Here is a 17,760-nt window from a genome sequence, read left to right on the forward strand (position 1 = left end):
CTGCAGAAGGGCAACAAGGCTTTCTAATCAATTTAAAAGGACCCACTAAGCTCCACTGTCAAATATCGTCACATCAAATGACTTTAGCCAGGGCTTTGGAATCTGAGTGTAATAGAACATCATTATACAGCCTGACATGGCTGTGATCACTTGTGAAAGCAGGCTAGAAAATATCAACAACTTAAAAAGAAACTATCAGATCAGAGTCCGTGTGCGTGCGCACACATGAAAAAAGTGCCCTTACTTGTGTTACTGATAGCATTTCAGATGATTATAAATGCAAAAAAAAATTCTAATATACTTTTCACCATTTTTATTTAGAGTATTTTTTTTTTTTTAGTATCTTGACTGAGTCAGTTACCTTTGGGTATAAGTACAGGGGATTTGCTGTTTGTACCTTTCACTCCAGTTTTTCTTGTGAGTGGGTGAAGCACATCTGTGCTCAAATCAAGAGTAGACTTTGCATTCTCGGTGTGTCCCCAACATCATCCCTGATGGAGTAAATCTGCCTTTGAGCAGGGGATGTCGTTGGGCAGCCACATAAGTGCAGTGTACCTGCTATAGAAGTCGGGGTGTCCCTCTTCAAGATTCATGTGAAACTTAGTGGCACCTGCAGCGGGCTCTGGGCCACCAGCCCTGAAGGGCGGACGATGTGGCTCTCAGTTTTTAACATGTATTAGGTCAGATTCACTGATACACTGTGGCTACTCTGCTCCTTTGGCCAATTAATCCAAGTTTACAACTGTTTTGCATCACCTTTGCGGTACAATGCAACTGAAGTGTACTGATGAACCTGGTCCAACAGCTGTTCCACTGTTAGGCATAAAGCTTGGGTATAATTAGAAGAACAGAGTGTTCAACCTGACCTAGCACTGTTCTGTTATGCCTACAGAACCAGTTGTCATCTTGGCAGCATTGGAGACCCAGTCTATCCCAGGTTGATCTCTAGTACAATTGCTTCTTGGGTAGAGACATTTGTTCTGCCTTTTCAATGGGCCATCAAAGAGCCTCGTGATAAGGATGCAATGAATGAACCCCTTGCTTACACTGGTTTTAGATTAAAGGAGTCACTCCTGATGTACACCTGTGTAACAGAGAGGAGAATCAGTCTCGCTATATTTATCTTGAAATTAAATACATATTTTCCTGAAGACTGCTAAAATATTTGTCTTTTTTTCCTTAAGATATTTTGTGGATGTGCCTGTAATTTTAAAACAAATGACTAAGATCTTTTTTGACTTCAGAGTAGTATTTGATAATATCTGAAAAGTGACAGGTCATGTTGGGGTAAATAACTTTCTGTTTTGCACTTTTTTCAGCATATCTATTATGTTGATGAACATTTTGATATCGCAGAGATAATGAACACATGGACACTCCAGAAAGGAATTCCATTGATTATTGTCGAACAAAATCAGAAGAGAATTAAAATAAGACAAGAATGCTTCTTGAAAGGCATTTTCCCACATGATCCTCAATGGGCCTCAATGCAGATTGGGTAAGTGCAGGCACATGCTGATGATGCTTGTAGAATTTGATTTACATATTTGAACCCTATTGACATTTTGGTGTCATTTTACTGTTCTCTTCTCCTTTTTAGCTTCCTCTGGCATGTTCCCTTGACATACATCACAAGCCACTCCAAAACTATTGGAAGACATTTACTGAAGAACCACTCAGGTATAGATTGACTTGTCAATGTCCTGTTTTGTGTTGTAGACATACTTTCTTAATACTGCTCCTGCTTATACTGTAGTCCCTTAATTCTCATTTAAAAAAGAATCCCTGATCCCAGCATAGTTACAAATACAGGACCTTCCTGGAGAGTGGATCCCTGTTAATAGCAGTTGCTTGCATTTTCACATTGCTAGAAAATCTTTAATATGAAGACTAAAAAGGTGATTGTGTCTGCTTTTCTGTAAAGCCTCTTTTAGACATTTTAAAACTTATTTTTCCCTTCGGAAAAGGTCTTGTCATAATTATTTACTATGAAAGGGCCAAATTCTCCATTCTTTAATGAAGCAGAACTTCCATTGAAGGCAATGGGGCACAGCGCACAGAAAACCCACAGCATAACAATTAATATAGGGAACTGGAGAGCACTGGGATGGTTGCCTACATTTTTGTTAATTGAAAATTGTGGTAGATCAGGTGGGAAAACTGAAGGGTTCCTTCATAGCCACCATTTTAGAACAGGCATCATTTTAGAATTTTTTTTTAAAGCAACAATGAAGATCTTTAAAAAGCAACAGAGAGGCCTGTGGCACCTTTAAGACTAGCAGATGTATTGGAGCATAAGCTTTCGTGGGTGAATACCCACTTGGTCAGACGCATGTAATGGAAATACTCACAAAAGCTTATGCTCCAATACATCTGTTAGTCTTAAAGGTGCCACAGGACTCTCTGTTGCTTTTTACAGATCCAGACTAACACGGCTACCCCTCTGAATGAAGATCTTAAAATTTCCAAACCTTCTAATCTACTAAACAGAATTCAAAACAGATGTGCTTACAGTTACTTTAAAACGTCAAAAGTGCCCAAGGATACAAAATTACCACCACAATAGTGCAGTTTGTGAGAATTTCTAGGTCCTGTTATACAAGATCTTGATGATCTGGTAAATCTTTTCTGTGGTGCCATCTCCCCAACGGAAATTCCCCTTTAAGGACAGCACCTGGCTGAAAGTTGAAGTCCTTGATATTGTGGCTCCAAAAAAGTGATCAGGATTGGGGGCCAGAGCTGCTGCAGAGTGTAAGGGTTTCCATGAATGTGAACTTGGCTTCCAGCCAATCCACCTTAGGGGTAGATTTTGTGACCTGTTCCACAAATCTCACCTCCTCATGTAAGGATATGGGGAAATATGCATGAGGGAATTTCTTAGAGACTTACTTCCCATGAGCCACATCCCACAGGCTTTTGCGCAAGAGCTGGAGATCTGGACAGGCCACTTTGTATGATGGTTTGATTGCACCTTTACCAAAGGCACATCAATTAGTACATTTTAAATAGATGAGGGCTAGGTACTACGGATATATGCTCAGTTTAAATGTTGTAATTACTTCACTTTGGAGAAGTGCTGCAAGTTGGCATTGTCCTCAGGTGTGGCTCCTCTCCTGCCTTCTCCCTGCAGAAACTGCCTTCACCGTGTCCTTTTATTTTAAGTTCCCTCCGCCCTTTTCACAAGAATCTCTATACAACGTTCTATTTAAAATGTTGACCTAGCTTTTGGCCCTCCCACCAGCGTCTGATAGGAATAGAGGTCTTCTGACTCTGAACCTCTGTGTGGCTAAGCTCGGATAACCCTGTTTCTCCCTCTCACCCTTGCAATTCCTTCCTGTGCCTGTTCTTATCAACCCTGGGCTCCTGGGGTAATTGGCTCCACCAGCCAGCCTGATTGACTGATTACCTCATCAGCTTTCTCTAGGGGAACTAATTAATATCAGAGTGATCAGAGTGCAGGCTCACCTGCTTGCACCCTACACTCTGTCACAGGCACTTAGAATAATCAAAGGCATTGAAGAACCAGCCAAGTGTAATATTTCCCACCAATCCCACTTACTAATCAACATGGAGCTACATTTTTATTTTCTCCTTTATTTCTTCATATGAGTTACTATCAATGAAGCACTCAGGACCTGAAAACTTGTTAACTAGTACAACCTCTCTAGCAATACAGGAATCTGAATTCATGGTGAAATGCAAGGATCTACATCTGTCTCCAAGAACAGAGACTTAATTGGCTGAAATTTGCTATTAAAAATTATAGAAAACATTTATGAAACAAGAAACATAACCTATGACCGTACACTAAAAATGTCTGGCTTTAAGATTTAATTGGCTCAACTATGTTTATGATCTGGACAGTTACTTATTAATTATGACTAATAAAAGGGCTTGAGGATTAATACCATGCAATCTTTCCATGGATTTCAGATCACCTTTCTGAAGTTTAGATATCCTGGAAGTATTTTTGGTCACATTAGAGAATGTCACTAAGAATGTTTAACTGTTTCAGTAACTTTTTCTGCTCTCAGATACCATAGAACTGGAAGAAGATGTCAATTGGGTAAAATTCAATGTGGATATGAATGGCTATTACATTGTGCACTACGAAGGGAATGGATGGGACACAATCATTAAACTGTTGAATCAGAACCACACGCTCTTCAGCTACAAGGACCGAGCCAACCTGATCCACAATGCATTTCAGCTAGTCAGGTAATAATTGTTCTTTAAAAAAAAATTCTTATGGCACAATTTGCAGCTGTCAGGACTTTGACTATGACCTCAAGGGTCAGATATTTTAAGGATCTCCCTCCCTGCAAGTTGAATTCCTCTGGGATGGATTTGTCTTCTCTGCGTTAAATTCCTTCATCACCCACCCTCTGATTGTTACTAATATAGCTGAACCCTTGCCTTTGATTGCACAAAATAGTTAGATATTTAACAAGGCACACATCTACAGGTTGGGGATGTCTCCACACAGAGCAGCACTGTTGTCTTCTTTTTCAAGTGAGATCTGTGCAAATTTCTTTCTCTGTCTCCCACTCTCCCTCCCACCTCCTTCTAAAAGACTTTCCCTTTGGCTGTCATGCATGGTGACATTAATTTAGCTGATATAAAATGGGGAAAGGAGGCCTGAAAGGAACATTGGGAATGGGGATACTGTTAACAGATGTACAAGGAGGTTCTGTCTCCTCCCTGCTTGCACTGAAGTGATTTGCATCCCAGTAGGTGCCCTGAAGGAGTAGTCCCACGCTCCTTTGCCCACAGGGATTGCAGCAAAGAATGGTGGGATGTGCAAGGCAAGGGAGGCTTCTGGCATATTCATTCTTCATGCCCTTGCATAAGCATTAGTCATACCACGCTGGAAGAAGAGCAAGGGGCAATGGATGTGGTTCAATGAGGCCGCAACTTTATTCACTTAAAATGTCTGGGAGTACCTGGCAATACATTGTACAGTGCAGGTCATCATTCTTTCTTTAATCACTCCCACGTAATTTCCAACCTGGTCCCAGCTATCTTGCTGCTAGGACCCTGCCACGTTCCCCTCATATGAGGATTAAGGCTAGAAAAGGAGGGTGGTTGGCTCCTCACCATACCAGACATAGGAGCTGCAAATTCCCCTTCCTCGGCTTCCTTAAGGGATGCTTTCTTTTAAATCCTTTTCCAATCCACTTTATCCAATGACTGTATCCTTCCATAACGAGTACCTGCACTGGACGTCTGCCACAAGTTTTACGTACTGTGTTGCAACATCATAACCTAACCCCCTACCCCACCGTGTCCCAGACCCACTGCGGGGAAAGAAAACCCTGCCCACTCCCTTCCCACCCTGGCCATTCTGGCAATGAGAGAAAAATTCCTTCCCAGCCCCCAAGGAAATAGGGCGACTAGCATAATTCCCACAGCAGGTCATGAGGAAACCCTGTCCTTTTCAGATCCCATGGGTGGGAGGGTGAGTGCTGCCAGCCCAACCCATGTGAAAGACGGCTTCCGCTGTTGCACGGGTGTAGATACTCCCGACTCTTCCAGTCAGCTGGAAGGGCAGTGCCCTCCTCTCCCGGGTCCAAACACTACTTGCTCTCTCTCCCCCCATGCCTGGCTCCATCCAGGTAAACAGTCCGGAGACAAGGATCCAGCACATACAGTTGCAATGAGCACAATGTAGCCCTTAGATCCTAAGGTTCTTGTGGCAGGAATACACCTGTGTGTGCTTTGTAAAGCACTCTATACATCTGTGTTGCTCTTTAGGCAACAAATACTACTACTAACATTGCCACTCCTTTCCTTCCCTTAATATATCATTAGAAAGACATTAACTTATTCCAAACAACCTCTTTCTCAGTGCAGGAAGGCTATCACTGGATAGAGCTCTTGATCTGACGCAATATCTCCAACATGAACCCAGTAACATAGTACTTCTGCAAGGCCTGGGTTACCTGGCAGGGATCTATCGCATGATGGAGAGAAGAAATATTTCCGATGTCACAGAAAGCCTCAAGGTTCACTGTTAAGAATCTAACCATATAGTTTTATGCATGTATTTGTTCATTAATTTTAATCTGTATTTGTTTTGATGACACTTCTTGGTGACACTGAAGAGTTGAAAGATGGATACCACCTTCTTTGTAACTAGAACAACTGTTACCTGTTAATATAATTATGTATATTTTGATACACTTATGAAATATGGAAACACTGCTCTTAATGCAGAGTTTACTGCTTTTATTAGAACTTTGGAATATGCTCAGGATGGCAGATTTCATTGCTTGTAAATGAACTGTGCCATGTTCTCTCTGCAGCGGTACATCCTGCAGCATTTTAAGCTGGTGATTGACAGGCAGACCTGGAGTGATGAGGGCTCCATCTCTGATAGAATGCTACGTTCTGCTCTCCTCGAGCTTGCATGTGACCTGCAATATCCTCCCTGTGTCCAGAAGGCAAATGAGCTTTTCAGCAAGTGGATGGAATCGGGTGGAAATTTAACGTAAATAATTTGTATTCTTCCTAATGTTCTTTTTTGCTTAGTTTTTTTTTTTTACCGTACTTTTAGGTTGTTCTCCAACATAAGATTTGGAGAAAAAGCAATTTATTGTAAACTAAATAGGAAACTGTTGTTTCCTGAAATGAAACAGTAACAGAAAATCTTATGTTCTAGAGTAAAGGTGTTATATACATCATACTGTCACGTAACCCATGCTTACTCATTGTGCCTGTCTGTCCCTGTCTACTGGCTGGACCATACACAGGTCTAGGAATCTGTACTGCCTTTGAGCTTACAGACCACAGTTTCTTAGCTCAGGCAGTAGCTCACAGTTTTAGATCCAGAGGTTCTGGGCTCAGTTCCCCATTGTTGACATCTTATCCAGGGCATTATATTACAGTAGCATAAAATCCTTTTCTGGCTAAGTACTCTTTAGCTGTTTGATATTTTCTTCCCACTTCGTTATTATTATTAATAGTAGTATTTTATTTATTATCTGTTTCGAGTAGCACTCACAATGTGCAAATTGCTGTAAAAACATAAAGGAAAGTATAGTCCCTGTTTTGAAAAAATTGACCCACTCTGGCCCTGATCCTGCATTGGGATCTACAAGTGAAGACCCCTGCATCCATGCAAAATTCCATTGATTTCAAGTGGACTCCATAGAGGAGTAGGGTCTGTGTCAGTATAAAGCAACAGAGAGTCCTGTGGCACCTTTAAGACTAACAGATGCATTGGAGCATAAGCTTTCGTGGGTGAATGCCCACTTCGTCGGATGCATGGGCATTCACCCACGAAAGCTTATGCTCCAATACATCTGTTAGTCTTAAAGGTGCCACAGGACTCTGTGTTGCTTTTTACAGATCCAGACTAACACGGCTACCCCTCTGATACTGTGTCAGTATAGTCCATTGTAAGATCAGGGCTTGCTTTTTCAGCCATTTAATTGACTTTAATTCAGCCATTAAAAACCCTACATCACAAATCTGAATAAAACTCTATTTCTTATATTCTTGATTATTTAGTAACGTTCCTTCTGATGTCCTGGAGACTGTGTATTCTGTTGGATCTAAAACAGCTGATGGCTGGAATTTTCTTTTGGAGAGATATAAAGTGTCCATGTCTGGTGCTGAACAGGGAAAGATCTGTTCAGCTTTGGCAAGCTGCAAAGATGGTGCAAAACTAACAAGGTAGGAATTGTAACATGGGATGACTGTTTACTCACGTATTCTTCTTTCACTGTATAGTTAAATTGGTGCTCATGAATCTCAAAATGAGCTAGTCAAAGCCTCCTCATCTGAAAGTTGTAGCTGCTTGACACACGTTTTTACTTGTTTTTTATGTATACATCTTGATTTCTGAGTATGACAGAGAGGAAAGGTGGGTGAGGTAATATTTTTTTATTGAATAAACTTCTGTCAGTGAAAGGGACAAGCTTTTATTTTGTTTCCACCAACAGAAGCTGGTCCACTAAAAGATATTACCTTGCCCACCTTATCTCTCTAATATCCTGGGACCAACATGGCTACAACACCACTGCAAACAACAACAGAGGACTCATGATATGCTAAATCTCTTAGGAAGATAATAGCAGCCATTTGTCCTTAAATGAATCCCTTATGAAAAGTCACAAACTGGATATATGTCTTTTTTTACCTCCCTATATACCTGTTTTCCATCATGATAATATGATAGTTAAGAGAATGAACAGGAAGAATCAATCTTCATCTGGCCTATTATTCCGAGCCACTGGTCCAAGGGAATAAGTGTTCAAAGCTGGTGTCAGGTTGTAGGGAGCCAGTAGCTATGAGCCTTTGAAGCATTTCATAATGCTTGAGATAAAACTGAAAAAGAGAAGTTACACAAAACAATTTCCTATAAGTGCAAGTAACCAAGAAATACTTCATTTTTTTTATCCTGGCTGAGATCACATTAGAGGCCTGATCTTTCAAAACTTGCTAGCATATATCCATATATAAATATATAACCTAGCCTTTTCTTGGTTTCCTGGGGATGTTTTTTGATGCTTTAGGTTGCTGGAGCTTGCAATGGAGGGACATATTATCAAGACTCAAGATCTGTCATCAGTTATCTATAGTGTCAGCACAAATCCAGCTGGACAACATCTTGCATGGAAGTTTGTAAAGAAAAATTGGAGCAAACTGCTAGAAAAGTTAGTATTTGTAACTGACAAAAACTGATTTGTTTTTATTGGAAACAGCATGTTTAGGCCATAGGACTGAGAGTCAAAAGTGATAGAGTCTAGTCTCAGCTCTGCTGCTGACTCAGTGTGCTACATTGGGCAAGGAACTTCACTGCCCCGTGGCTCAGTTTCCCCTCTGAAAAAGGAGGATAATACTTAACCACCTTTGCACAGAGCTTTGAGATCTCTGAATGGAAAGTGCTATATAAATGCTGACTATCTCTGTTATATTGAGTTTTAACTTTTGAATTTTTTTCTTGATTTTGAAAAATTTTATTATAAAGATGAACAAGCATCTGTAATGCCTCTTCTTAATTGAGTTTTCAATCTCAGAATCACTGATACTGGGTAGAGAAGAACTATAGTAAACTCAGGGAACCATGAGATGAAAAGTTGTGCTCTAATCCTGCATTATAAATAAATAAATAAATAAATTTTGGAGAGACATTGTGGAGAGACTATTCCAGAAAGTATGAGGGAACAATAAAAAAAGCTATTGAGGCAGTGAGTGCACACTGCAGCCGCAGAGCAGGCATTTAGGGCAGTCTTGCCTGCCTCTTCTCCCCACTGGCTGGAGAGCCCTGAATAAACAAGAACCTCTTCAGAGGTGGTGTAGTTAGAATATGCAAGTGAGTGCATTGGGTTCAGCCTTGAGCTGGGAGAAATTTTTTGGACAAAACTTCTTTTTGGTGAAAAATGCAGATTTGGCAACACCAAAACTTCAAATTCTTGTTGGTTTTGCAGAATTGTTTTGACATGGAAAAATACCAACCAACCAAAACATTTTAGAAAAAAATGAAACTTTTTGTTTTGACATTTGTGAAACAAAATGTTTGGATATTTTGGTTTGAAACAACTTTTTGTTCGGAAATGTCCTTTAATTTTTATTTTATTTTTTTTAAATGACAAAAGACATTGTCAATTCTCACAATTGAAACAAAGTATTTTGTTTTGAGTCCAATTTTGTTTTGAGTCCAATTCAACTCAAATAATTCTTTTCAACTTTTTGAGTCACCAAAAGTTCAAAAAAACTTTTGGTGTGACCCAAAACAAATTTTAAAAAATGTATCTGAATTGTCAGCAAACCAAAATCTCAGTTATTCACACCTCTCTAGTCCAGACACTCTATGCATAGCTGTGTAGTGGTTGCTGTATTCCAATGTGCAGGTGGGGTTGGGTCTAGGTTGAGCATGGGGAGGGGGTTCTGGATGTGTGACTGTGAGAGTCCACTTGCCATCCCTCTCCACTGATGAATGGGAGGTGGGGGCATAGCAGCTTTTTGACTAGCCCTGATGCTAAGGCAGTAGCTGCAGAGCAGTATTGCTACCACTCCAAGGCCTGGAGAGAAGACTGTGGAAAGCTCCTAACAGCAAAAACACAGAAACTTGTAATGGGGATTTACAGGAAAGACTGGAAATAATAGGCACATCCTCCCACAGGGGCTAAGCACTCAGCACTTCCAGGCACAAGAGACCAAGAATAGAAATTGAACCTGTCTCTTGTGTGGCAATGAAGAGTAATATTTACAAGCCACTAGCTTGAACTGATATTAATATGTATTGCTATAGATCACGTTTATTGCTACTAACGTTTTACACGGAGATACATTAATAAGGTCTGTAATTTTCTCCTCTTTTTCCTCAGATTTCCTCTGGGGTCCTTCTCAATCAGAATGATTATAATTGGAGCAACAGCCCAGTTTTCTTCAAAACAAGAGCTGGAAGAGGTTAGTCTGAGGCCAAAAGTAAAACAGGTGTCATCTGCATTCTCGTTGCTACTTAAATCATTGTCCTTCTTGCTGCATTTTGAGTTTTTGGATTTTTACTACGTGCACGCTCTAAGTGTAAAGCCTCATGAGACTGTATCTGTGACAGAGGCAGGGTACTTTTGGTCCCAAGTACAATAAGAGGCTAGCTCCAGCTTCCCTGTGGATGCTGGGGGAAGAGCTATAAGAAGGGCTCATGGGAAGAGAAGACCGTGTGCCCAAGTATTGAGTGAACCCCAGGTTGAGTAAACTTATTAGGCTTGTTTTGTTTATTGAAATTGTTTTTTAAATTATGCCATTTACACCTGCTGATCAAAACTGCTTTATTTCTGCTCAGCCACCCCACCAGTCTGCCCATGAAATATACTGTAATGTGTAAATGTTAGTGTTCAACTATATAAAATTGTATTACAATCCAAGACCTGCCCCATACCATGTCCTCTAAAATGATCTCTGAGTGTTAGGTTTTGTTTTGTGAGTCAGTGGGAATTGCGGGTGCTCGGCACTTGGCAAGATTAGGCCCTGAAGGAATAATCTCCAACACCACTGCAAATAGTTTTAGAATTTGTCTAGAACTATACATCCCACTTTCATTTTGGCCTGATCCTGCACCTTTGAAATCAATGGGAACAGTGTTGGGTCCTGAATGTGGATTTCTATCATGTGAAATGTTCAAGCAGTGTAATGTGGCGCTTTATGTTCTGTACTGAGGCTTGGCTTTTGGCGTGATCTCCAGCACCGCACTCGGCACTAGGCCCCAGGTGGTGCCTCTTTCCCCACTCCCCATCCCTCCAAAATATGGCCTTTGGCAAACACTGCAGAATGGAACCAGCCAGAGACTCTAGCCAGTCTGGAAGTAGCCAGAGCAGGAACCTTGGGACATTCAAAGACCTTTCTACACCTTTTATTGCATTTCCTCTGCTCCTGTACTGATTGGCTGTTTGCGCCAAACCTCTCCCTCCTTCTTCACCTCAGCTTCACTCCACACCTGCCCTTCTTACCCTCTTGTCTCCTGCCCTGTCCTCACTTCCCTTCCCTTTTCTTTCCATTTAGCTTATGCCCTCCTACATAAATCCACCCCCCAAAACATCATGTCACTGACATGAAGTTTGCTGCCATCACATTGTTCGTTCTGCTTGTGTGTTTTAACCCTCACTCTGCCCTGTGCCTGTCTCGTCTATTTAGACTTTAAGCTTTTCAGGGCATGGACTGTCTGCTACTCTGTTTGTGCAGTGCCTAGCACAATGGGGACCCATTCTCCATTGGTCCTTAACAATGCTTATTATGGCAGTGCTTGTTAATAATAAGTTCAGTGTGTCTCAGAGAAAACACAATGTAAATTGAGATTATGGTCCAGGGTAGTAACACTATACACTGAATCATGTTAGAGCTCTTTTTTAGGCTGTACACTCTTGGGACCTGGATTTATCACTTAGTTTTCTGTAAGTAGCATGCCTATGTAACCCACTGGTTAGTGTATGTTACAGGTCCTCCCGTGTGCCAGATCCACAGAAGATATGTATTTGTTACAGCCCTAGCTAGGAAGCCTTGATTCTTTAGTCCAAGGTGTTGCAGCTCAGGCTTGTAGCCCTGGAGGTCGCCCCTTCAGTCCCTAGTTTGTTGGCCAAGGTGGGGGCTGTCACACTTACAGATGTCACAATGGTAATAGTGAGCTTTTTCATAAGTAAAAACTATCACTAATGTCATTATTTTCTTCAGATCTGATTGTAACCTTTTTAATTGATATCTTATATAGGTGAAGTTGTTTTTTGAATCTGTAAAGGAGGAAGTGTCACAGCTGAGAGCACCCCAGATTGCCGTGGAGAATATTGAGAAGAATATAAAATGGCTGGAGAGAAATTTAGTTACATTAACAAAATGGATATTAGAGAATCTTAAGTAAAGCTGCTTGAGTTCAGATGAAAGAGTGCGGTATTACTGTGTGCTTTAAAATAACACATTTAAAATCAAACTAGATATTTTTTCCTCTGAACAGGTGCATAATTGCTACAGTACTTTACTGAACATCAGTCTTGTTGAATTATGCAGTTCATTTAATAAAAACCTTCCTGACATCTGATCATTTATTTTTATGAAATTTGGACTGCCATGTTTACACTGGTTTTGCATTTGTCTTTATATGTGGTTCTGTTTGGATATTTAGGTGTTTAAGCCAATTGAAGGACTGTAGCTATAGACTTGGCATAGCGTGTGTATGTGTATGTGCATGTGTGTGTGTTTTTGATTTCACAAGAACCTTGTAAAATTAACTTTGATGTCCCAGGGTGGGATACATATGTAACTTAGGCCTTCTACTAAATTTCTTAACAGCTGCATAGAACCTAGCCCTGCCACTGTGTGCCTTACTTATTGTTCTTAGTCAGTGATTTCCTCTGTTCCCTAAAAAAGCAGCTTTCCCCAGGTTTTGCCTTTGGCAGTTTAAGAAACATAAAACAACTTCTATCAAAGACAAAATGCTGTGTAAGGGTCATGATAGATGAAAACAACTTAGTTTCATTTAAAAAAGCCTCACAATAAGCATATTTCTATCTTTTTAGATTCCTCTAGCATAGAAATTGTATGTCTCTTAGGCAAATCCAAAATCAAGGATTTTTTTTAAGAGACCAAAATATTTCACAGGTGTGGGATAAATATTTAGCTAAGAAACTGGAACAAAATACTACTGTATGTTTAGATAATATTGGAGACTGTGACATGAAACAAATTGTAATAAAAAATCCAACATTAAGTTTGACATCCTCAGGGAAGCAAATCTAGGACCCTTTTCGAAGGCTCTTGGTTGGCCCTCTTTCCTTCAAGGCCCAAGATTTAATGAATGACTCCAAACCATGTCATCCTGCTGTGCCATGCGCACTGGGTAACGGAGAGGGTGGCCCAGATCCTCAAAGGTATTTGGCTGCCTATCTCTCATTGAAATCCATGGGAGTTAGGCGCCTATTTACTTTGGAGGATCTGGGCTTATGGGATGTGTGTTCATGGAGGAAATTAGGAGAAATAGTAGACTGTGAGGATGGGGAATCTGCAATTGTCTATGATAAAGGGGATCATGTCTTGATTCTCCATGGGGCTTAAGTTAACACTCCAGAACACTCTGTCAGCACATATCTTATACTTCACGCTGTGCGGCACTGGAGTATGAGCAGTACACAGCGCTATAGCAGCACAACTTTCAACCTGCCCTGGGCGAACTGGGGAACTCCCATGAGCTGGGGACTCCTGTGACTCTCATATAGCAGCATTGTCTGAATGAGTCCTGGTCTCAGGTCTACTATTTTACTGTTCGTTATCTTATGTTAAAACTAATGGGACTTGTGAGCAGGCCCTGAGAAAATATCTCTCAGTTTAATCCTGCCTTATTTCAGTGGAAGTTGTGAGCATTCAGCACTGTGTAGGATTGGGCCCTCAAGAGTTTTCATTTGGAGTTGGGCTTTTTTTGTCACAAACACACATTGTGGGATGAGTTAAGGACAGAGGATTAGCCTTACCTTTGAATTTCTAAGCTTTCTAGGGCTTGACACTTAAGTAAAATTCCCATTGACGACAGCTGCCTTGCTGATCATTTCTGTTCTAAATATGGGACTGCCAGGCTGATCAATGCATCGAAAACTGCATCTCTTAAATATCAATAAATTATAACTGATCTACTGTACCCAAGAGAGAAGCTTTGGAAACATTTCTGTGGCAGTGACTGGTTCCATGGCTGCCACTACTAGCCACTATTGCTGTCTGGCAGTAGGAGTGCCTGGAAAACTCTTTAAAATACCCACTATTCACATCATTTGCATTCCCTAGATTGCACCCTTATATCGTGGCCATGTATTACCTCACATTACACTCAGCTCAGCCATAAGAGTTGGCTCACAGTGCTGAGTTGTGTGCATTTGTCTCTGAGCTATGCAGAAGGCTTTTGGAATAGCTACTGAGTAAACACTTGTTTGTTGATCAATAGCACTTTTGCTTTTCTTTTTTGTTTGTTTTTGTAGAACTCAGCAACCTTTAGGACTGTGCCTTTAGACTGCAAATCCCTGAGGCAAGGGGGAGTGTCTTTCTTTTTGTACAAAGCCAACTACATTGTTGTTCAATAAATAAATAAATTCAGTCTGATGTTTTTTTGGTTTTTTTTTTTTTTTGCTTCGCAGCTGCTAGACTTTGAAATACTGGGGAGTTAATTTTGATTGCAGAATAGTTGCTTTATTTTCAAGTCAGTCATTATGGGCTACTGAATCTTGAAATAAAAGCTCTTCCAGACAATAACACTTCTTAATAGACAAAAAAGAAAAAAACATACTTGCTTGTTTGTGACATGTGAAGACCAGCTTCCCAGATCAAATGGTTCCTATTATCTGGATTAGTTTTCCACAGAGACTGGAAAACTCCTTGGAAATAAATGAGAACAGTAAATCAGTTATGACTGAAGGCTGTTTTCGATTTTTCTATCATAAGCCTATGATCTGTGGCTGCTATCAGTATAGGCTTTATTATAGATTCACTCTGGTATTATAATTTTCTGTCCCACTGCAAGAGTTGGGGCACCATTGGTCATTGTGAAGGATTCTGTGCTATTAAACCACACAAGATAGTAGGATGGGCGCACACAGCTTGCTTTGACTTAGGGCAGGTCTTCACTATGGGGGGGTCGATTTAAGATACGCAAATTCAGCTACGCGAATAGCGTAGCTGAATTCGACGTATCGGAGCCGACTTACCCCACTGTGAGGACGGCGGCAAAATCGACCTCCGCGGCTCCCAGTCGACGGCGCTTACTCCCACCTCCGCTGGTGGAGTAAGAGCGTCGATTCAGTGATCGATTGTCGCGTCCCAACGAGACACGATAATTCGATCCCCGAGAGATCGATTTCTACCCGCCGATTCAGGCAGGTAGTGTAGACCTAGCCTAAGTGTGATAAATGATTATCATGAGCTGTATTTGGTGAACAAACTCCGGAAACCCCCTGGTGGCTGCCTCCGAGTGAAAACAAAAGTGAAAATAAAAGCAGCACAATTCAAGGCTGCAGAAGCAAATGGGAGATCGTGATATACAGACGTTTCCATTTGTTTTTGCTTTAAAAAAAAATTTACGCTGTTTTTGCAGAAAAGACGTGATCAGACAGGAACATGCCATGGATCATGTAAGAGAGCAGCACTGAAGGGGCGGGAGGGGGCTGTGTGTGGGGAGGAGGGTTCATTCTGTGCTTGCAGAAGAAGCTCTGTTAGTAGAAACTACCTGTCATGGCCTTCCTGCTCCTAATTATTTTCAATACAGCCCTCAGCCATCTTTTAAACAACGTGGTGTATGTACCACATAGAAATATTCCACTTTCAATGCTTTAATATTTATTTTTGGCCTGTTTTTCTTAAACTAATATAAATGAATCATTTAAAAAAATTAATGTGCAGTTTTTATTACAATCTTCTTTTAGGAGGTTTATTTGCACAGCTGTCTTATTCTCTTTTGCAGCTTTCTAAACTTTTATGAGAGTGCTCCACTGTCCAGATACTTGCCTGCCAAACCACATGAATTAAGTGAGCAGAGAACCTTGCTTGAGCCCTCTGCCCCTGAGCAAATTGGCCACATTCACACCTCTGCAATTCCTGGTAGTTTAACCTTGATACAGTGGACAAGGAAACAATTTGGTAAGAAGAGTGAGGTGGTCTCATAGACAGGCACCAACGACCATTTTAGCAGCTGCATAGCTGTCCAGAATGCAGCTGCTAAAATTACACCACTAAATAAAGACTTGCTGTGAGAAATGACACATTGCTGTGAGTACCTTATTCCACAAGTCCTGTCTCCAGGTTAAGAGGAAATAGATGTGGGAGTTGAAGTCCTCCTCTTGTCCCCTGCAAATATCATAATCTCAGACAAATGCAAAATTTTTCTTCCAGGTCTGCTGACCTTCAGGACCTGCTGTGAGGTATAGATTTTTAGGAAAGCTGACAATGAAGCAAGTATCAAGGGTGCTTAGGGAAAGTGGGGAATAATTATTTTTTCTTGCTACATCTTTTTTTTATATAAACATTAACCCTACAGTATATTTATTTTGATATGTTGATCTAGGCTTCAATTCAGCAAGGCACTTAAGCACGTTTAATTTCAAGCACATGAATAGTCTCTGCGGGGATAGGGCTTTATTGTATTTTCAGACAATTGTCTGAGGCACTTAGGGTACATCTACAGTGTGATAAAAGGCCCGGGTCACAGCTGTGGCTGGCCTGGGTCAGCTGGCTTGGGCCTGCAGGGTTTGGGCTGCGGGGCTATACAATTACAGGGTAGACTTTCAGGTTTGGGCTGGAAGCTAAGCTCTATGCTCCAGCAGATGAGCCCCTTGAGCTTGAGTCAACTGACCCAGATCAGTGGCGGGGTTTTTATTGCAATGTAGATACACCCATAGAGTTTCAAGTACCTCTTGTCATTTTAAACATTTAAATACATGTAAACTGAGCCTTCATTGTCTGTGTGTTTTATGCAGGAAGCTTGATTATTACAACTAAAGTGAGGCTCTGACTTTTCTTACAGTTAAGACACCTGTTTTATTTTTCTCTAGATGAGAATTCATTAATGGAAAACTACATTACTGCCAGTGCATGATGCATCCTAAGCAAACAATAGTTTCAAGACCTGGAAGTTTTAGCCAGAAGAAGCTACAGTTTTTTCTTTTGTTCTAGAGAGGATCTTTCGATGCATGCATTTGCAATGGCTAGTCACTGTAGAATATGTTCATTGGTATTAGTGCTGCAGCTATTACACATTTATTCTCTGGGAATTTGTGGATTTAAACATCAAACAGGTAAAGACAATGTAACTTCCCCTACCAATGGCAAGCTATTTCCTTGGAATAAGATGAGGCTTCCTGATATGGTAGTCCCAATCCAATATGACCTCTGTGTTCACCCTAATCTTACTACTGTACATTTTACTGGACTGGAGAGGATAGAGATCTTTGTGAGAGAGAATACTAGATTTATCATCTTGCATAGCAAAGGCCTTGAAATCACCAGTGCAGTTCTTCTGCCCAAAGATGACTTGGGGTCCAGTAAACCAGGAAAACAGCTTCAAGTTTTAGAACATCCCGCACATGAGCAAATTGCCCTGCAGGCTCCGGAAGTATTAACAGCTGGCCAGCGGTTCCTGGTTGTCATAGAGTTTCATGCAAGACTGGCAGATGGCTTTGATGGATTTTACAAAAGTACTTACAAAACTCGTGATGGGGAAACAAGGTAAGGAGTCTCTTTGAAGTTTTCTGGAGAGACAAGGTGGGTGAGGTAATATCTTTATTGGACCAA

The 17,760-nt window shown here is 40.9% G+C and overlaps 2 protein-coding genes across 2 annotated transcripts in view; both read left to right on the top strand.

The window, feature by feature from the left end:
- LOC112111304 (endoplasmic reticulum aminopeptidase 2-like) overlaps positions 1 to 12,535 on the top strand; it is a 28,635-nt gene extending 16,100 nt beyond the window's left edge. Inside the window, exons 10-18 of the mRNA XM_026649177.2 lie at positions 1,320 to 1,498; positions 1,601 to 1,680; positions 4,035 to 4,218; positions 5,849 to 6,005; positions 6,306 to 6,490; positions 7,513 to 7,677; positions 8,520 to 8,660; positions 10,335 to 10,416; positions 12,212 to 12,535. Coding sequence (XP_026504962.1) covers positions 1,320 to 1,498; positions 1,601 to 1,680; positions 4,035 to 4,218; positions 5,849 to 6,005; positions 6,306 to 6,490; positions 7,513 to 7,677; positions 8,520 to 8,660; positions 10,335 to 10,416; positions 12,212 to 12,358 — 1,320 coding nt within the window. The 3' untranslated portion in view covers positions 12,359 to 12,535. The remainder of the gene's footprint in view (positions 1 to 1,319; positions 1,499 to 1,600; positions 1,681 to 4,034; positions 4,219 to 5,848; positions 6,006 to 6,305; positions 6,491 to 7,512; positions 7,678 to 8,519; positions 8,661 to 10,334; positions 10,417 to 12,211) is intronic.
- A 4,620-nt stretch (positions 12,536 to 17,155) lies between these two features.
- Positions 17,156 to 17,760, top strand: part of LOC112111319 (endoplasmic reticulum aminopeptidase 2) — a 37,191-nt gene continuing 36,586 nt past the window's right edge. The window contains exon 1 of the mRNA XM_024206700.1: positions 17,156 to 17,694. Coding sequence (XP_024062468.1) covers positions 17,156 to 17,694 — 539 coding nt within the window. The remainder of the gene's footprint in view (positions 17,695 to 17,760) is intronic.

The sequence above is a fragment of the Terrapene carolina genome, unplaced genomic scaffold, assembly GCF_002925995.2.
Source record: "Terrapene carolina triunguis isolate 2854851 unplaced genomic scaffold, T_m_triunguis-2.0 Scaffold69, whole genome shotgun sequence".
NCBI classification, from domain to species: domain Eukaryota; kingdom Metazoa; phylum Chordata; order Testudines; family Emydidae; genus Terrapene; species Terrapene triunguis.